The following is a 5243-nucleotide window of genomic DNA, read 5'->3' on the forward strand; positions in this document are numbered from 1 at the left end:
AAGTTTACTTAAAATCTATTTTGTTATATGGCTTATGAAAATGTTAATAGAAAGCCAGTAGGCTTATTGACCTACTAGGCATTATACTTTTATTATTTAAGTAATATGTATTTTCTATATTTATTTAGGCAAATTGAAAATGTTTATTAATGAGACACCTGCCTTGTCACAAGCAGCGAAAAGAAGATGGCAGCAATAAATAACATAAGTATAAAAATATATTATATATGTTATCTATATTGTATATTATTGGCAGCAGTAAATATTATATATATATATATATATATATATATATATATATATATATATATTATAATCATGTTACATGTATATTTAATTTAATAATAATTTTTTATATATATGTATATAAATAGGTTGGCCTATAACGCTTAATAAACTTTTTAAAAGACAAGATTTGTTTTACTTAAATAGGCTTTTTAACATCTAACCTTTTTTCAATAAGTGAGTTACATTTGGACCTTATGTGAGTGCCTAATAGAACATCAGGTCTATTACCATCCTTAAACAAGAGGGAATTGCTTTGGGCACCAGCTCAATTGTTGGTACATCTAGCATCTTTGGAGAAGTGGCAAAAATGCCTTTCACATTTTTGTTAAAAGCATTCGAATATTTTTTCCCTTGCCGCTATAGTAACATCGTTCCTCTTGTCCCTTTGTATTCTCGTTCTTTGTCGCACATCCTTTTCTATCGTTCGAGCTACCGTCCCTCCACCATCGTTCGTGCTGCCGCCACTGTAGTCGCCATTGTGCTAAGTTGGCTTCTCCTCCTTTACTTAGTAGTGCATTCATGGTGGGGGGGATTGAAGGGGATGGGGGATCCGCCACTGTAGTCGCCATTGTGCTAAGTTGGCTTCTCCTCCTTTACTTAGTAGTGCATTCATGGTGGGGGGGATTGAAGGGGATGGGGGATCCGTATAAAGAATTCAGATTGTCAATCCATATTCTTTATACGGATTACCAATCCGTATTCTTTATGCGTATTACTAATCTGAATATTTAATTTAATTTTTTTTCAATTTGAGTTAAAAAAATAATTTTATAATTATTTAAAAATTTAAAATAAAATAATATTTTTGTTTAAATTTTTTCTTTTGTAATAGGTAAATATTGTTGTTTTTTGTGTAATTTTAATTAATTAAATATATTTATTTTTTGTAGTTGATTTTTTTTAAGAAATTAAGTAATTTGCTTATTTTAAAACAAATGTATGTATATATATATATATATATATATATATATATATTATTGTGATTTAATTATTTTTAAAAAGTATTAGTAAATATATTTGTTATTTTAAAAAGTATTTGTTCTGTTTTAATTAAATCACAATTTGTTATGTTTGTTATTTTAATTATAAAAACATTGTAATTTTTCATTAAGTTTAGTAATTTTGTTATATTTGATAATTTAAAAAGTGTTTTATAAATTTTTTATATATGATAAATTTTAAATGTTTATTAGTATATATTTGACAATTTAGTATTCATATGGAACTATAAAAAAAATTATCGTTAGTAAAATAAAATTTAAAGTTATTGTGATAGTAATTTGTTGAAAAATGAAATAGTTATTTGTTAGAAATAAAAACCAAAATTGTAATTTGGTCATTACTTTAAGTTTTCATTAAAATTTAAAGTTTTTATTGTGATAGTAATTTGGGATTGATTGAAGTATTGTTTGAACGCTTACAAATTATTATGACTCTTTTAATGTGCAGATCATAGTCAAAACCAGAGGTTTGGGTCGACTTTAGGAAGGATTATAGCAAGAGCCCTTAGGACAGAAGGCAGTCATGATGCAGATGATGCCCCCAGTGACGAAGGCCCACAACATTCACACGTAGGTAACGGGAAGTTGTACCTGTTGTTGATGATGTTCACGATATGGATCATGCGTATGATGAGGTCCATGAACAACCTGAAGAAGCAGCTGCTGATGATGTGCTGACTAATGCCGAGGATTTTCCAGGCGAACCCCACAACACATCAGTGTTGCAAGATTATGTTTATCATGTGGTCACGAAAGTTTGGAATGGAGAGGTATTTATAATTTTAAATAAATGTTATTTCTGTAAGTAATTGTTATTTTTTGTTCAAATGATTTATGTTATCATTTTCAGGAACGTCTTGAGCTGAAATTATTCTCCCAAGGAAGAAAGGCCGAGAAATTTGGCAGGCCTGCCCCTGAGATCGAAGACTTAGTGGCTGCCACAGGATTAAGTCCTCTGATCACATGTTCACTGAACACTAGTGATCAGGGACTTATGTCTGCTTTCATGGAGAGGTGGCATAAGGAAACTAGTAGTTTCCATCTGCCAGTATGAGAGGTGACTATCACCTTGGATGATGTGGTATCATTGCTGCATTTGCCCATTACAGGCGCGTTCCATACTTTTGAGTCTCTTCATGTGGATGATACAGTCTTGCTCTTAGTGGAATTGCTTGAAGTAAGTGTTGAAGAGGCACAAGTTGAGACAGTACAGTGCCATGGGGCATATGTTTGACTTTCCTGGCTTTAAGACGTATATTGGAGCAAATGTGATGCAACACAGTGGACACCCACAGCTCATGTGTATGTGTTGCATCTTCTTGGTTGCACACTTTTTGCTAACAAGAGTCCCACACATGCCCATGTGGTATTCTTGGATGCATTGCCCGACCGGTGCATATAAATGACAATCTAAATGATGCGTCAAAGAGCATGGCCAGACAGCTTGCAAGATGTATCACACTTTTACAGGTCATTTGAAATTTTATTCAAAATATATATTTAGTTGTTTACTCTATATTGAGAAATGTGTTGAATTGATTTGTTTTGAAAATATGTGCAGTGTTGGATCTACGAGCACTTTCCCTCTGTTGGTTGTGTTGTTGCTGCTGATGATTATGATGAGAGGAAACCACGTGCCTATCGTTGGAAGTCTAGGAAGGCATTACTAGTATCAATGTATCATAAGCGGTTGGATAGATTGACGTCTGATGTTGTATGTTGGATTCCGTATGGTGACCACCTTGCATTCAGAGAGTTTGAGGATATCTCTTTATTTTCTAGACATATCAAATGGGGTCCATCTATTGTCATACATCGGCCAAAGAGGGTTGTATGATAGTTTGGGTATGTGCAGACCATTCCTCCGCCCCTGCTGCTCCTTCTCTCAGTATAGAAGACATTGATGATAGATGGATTCAGTTTTCCGAATACATTGCACCGGTTGGTCAGATATGTGTAGCGCCTGCCCAGTGTTCACCGGACTACATAGATTGGTTCTACTTGATATTCCATCCCTTTATGAGTTCGGCACAGCCTGTGGATCCTCTTAGATAGCCGCCCGTGCAGCACCATGACACATTTGTTGAACCAGATGTTACTCAGCATCCAGTGGTGACAATGGCTATGAATGAAGCATCTGAAGATGCACATGTTGATGTAGAGCAGCCTTGACATGCAATGGTAAAATATATTTTCAAATGTAATTGTTACTCAATTTATGTGAACATTCATTAAGCCTTAAAATTATTTGTTTTTGTTTTTTATAATGTCCTAGGAGGCTTGCCAAGCAATAGCTGAAAGGTTGGAGCGGTTGCTCAACCTAAGGATAGTCACTGAAGGCACAAAGACATACAATGTCATGGAAGACTGCCTAAGGATTGCTAGAGGTGTGACTGTGGATCGCAATGTATATGTGCGGTTGCAACGAAGGTGGCACATTGAAGTCACATGAAAAGTTATTTTAGTTACCTTGTTTTATATAATTTATGGTTTTATATGATTGAACAACGTTAATTGTTTAAGTTGTATTTGAATTTAAAATTAATGACGAATTTACATTATTATGTTTATCCTTTAATAACCCTAATTAGTGAAACCAACTTAATTATTTAAGTAACACTAACAACATGATTAGTAGTTTCAGTGTGACATAAATACACTAAGTAAGTAAATGCCAATGTCGAATGAAACACGCGTATATTATCATTTTAGATCTCAAGCACACAAGTAAGTAAATGTTTAATCTTCACCTAAATCAACAAATTCTATATTCAACCTTGACAAATTTGTATACTATTGCATTCTACTAATATATGGTGTGGGCCATTGCTTTGCCTGATGATGACAATGTGTAGACCATAACAACGCTACTGGCAATAACGACAATAGTCTCTTAGAAATACCTGTTACGTAAGAATATACACATTTAAAATACCATGTTGCAAATACTTTGACAATAATTACACAAAGAGGATGACTCATGCATTTACCTGAACAAAATGATTATCATACACATGACCGATACATATCACGTGATGCTCAAAAGAATCTGTTGGTGGTTGACTTCTAAGAGGAAAAAATATCATGCTTTGTTGGAGTGAAAGAGAAACAAGGATCACATTATACCTTGATACAATGACATATCCCATGTCAGTTATATTCATCCACTTGTCCATGGTAACCTATATGTAACAGTCAACAAATTCAATTTGGTTAATGTAAATTTAATCGAACATAACGTAACAATAAAGTTATACACCATGGATAATCCATCAACAAGTAGGGACCGCTTTAATTCCTCAAATTAGTCTATGCCACCAACCAAGTTGATATAGTCATCAGACCATTTTGTAAGTTCTTTATGCAAATGGTTGTGCACCAATGACCATGAATCTTCACCCATACCTAAGAGGGCAGCAACTGCACGATATCCACAATTACCATCAGCTTTCACATCAACATTGTTTACAATGGAATCATGAATGCATGGATGAAATTGATCCAACATCGGCTTGGTCCTTCTTTCAATTGGTTGCTCAGATGATGATGCAATATGTTTCACTGACGAATTACTATTATGCATAAAATGTAATGCATCAACATACTCCCAGTATGAGGGATCACACTTTGTAGATCTTTGTTGCTTGGTCATCGATCTCTTCTGAGCACCTTTTATTTTCACCTTTTATGGAGGAGCACACATATAGTTTAGATCAGGCTAAGCAATTTCCTGAAGTTTACTCTTCAAAGTAACTTTGCCACAAACATCAAGCTCTTCAAATTGCTTGGATAGGGTTTCTATCTCTTCAGTTATGTTTACTTGGGGCTTAGATAACGCTTGGTCTAAAAAACTTAGCCTCCGCCAAAACATATGGATTGTCTCAAGTGTTATGGTACTAACAACATATTTGGATAGCTCACATGCACATAGAAGACCGTGAGTAGTTCTCATCA

The 5243-nt window shown here is 34.2% G+C and overlaps 2 protein-coding genes across 2 annotated transcripts; one reads left to right on the forward strand and one right to left on the reverse strand.

The window, feature by feature from the left end:
- The first annotated feature begins 1903 nt into the window (after nucleotides 1-1903).
- On the forward strand, nucleotides 1904-3741 carry LOC114386044. The gene is made up of 7 exons (XM_028346053.1): nucleotides 1904-2059; nucleotides 2140-2320; nucleotides 2399-2496; nucleotides 2851-3022; nucleotides 3145-3230; nucleotides 3345-3446; nucleotides 3565-3741. Exons 1-7 carry the CDS (start codon nucleotides 1904-1906, stop codon nucleotides 3739-3741), a joined length of 972 nt encoding a protein of 323 aa, XP_028201854.1.
- A 415-nt stretch (nucleotides 3742-4156) lies between these two features.
- On the reverse strand, nucleotides 4157-4941 carry LOC114386045. The gene is made up of 3 exons (XM_028346055.1): nucleotides 4612-4941; nucleotides 4280-4471; nucleotides 4157-4192 (listed from the first exon to the last, which is right to left on the reverse strand). Exons 1-3 carry the CDS (start codon nucleotides 4939-4941, stop codon nucleotides 4157-4159), a joined length of 558 nt encoding a protein of 185 aa, XP_028201856.1.
- Nucleotides 4942-5243: the final 302 nt, after the last annotated feature.

Source organism: Glycine soja, chromosome 15, assembly GCF_004193775.1.
Source record: "Glycine soja cultivar W05 chromosome 15, ASM419377v2, whole genome shotgun sequence".
Lineage (NCBI taxonomy): Eukaryota > Viridiplantae > Streptophyta > Magnoliopsida > Fabales > Fabaceae > Glycine > Glycine soja.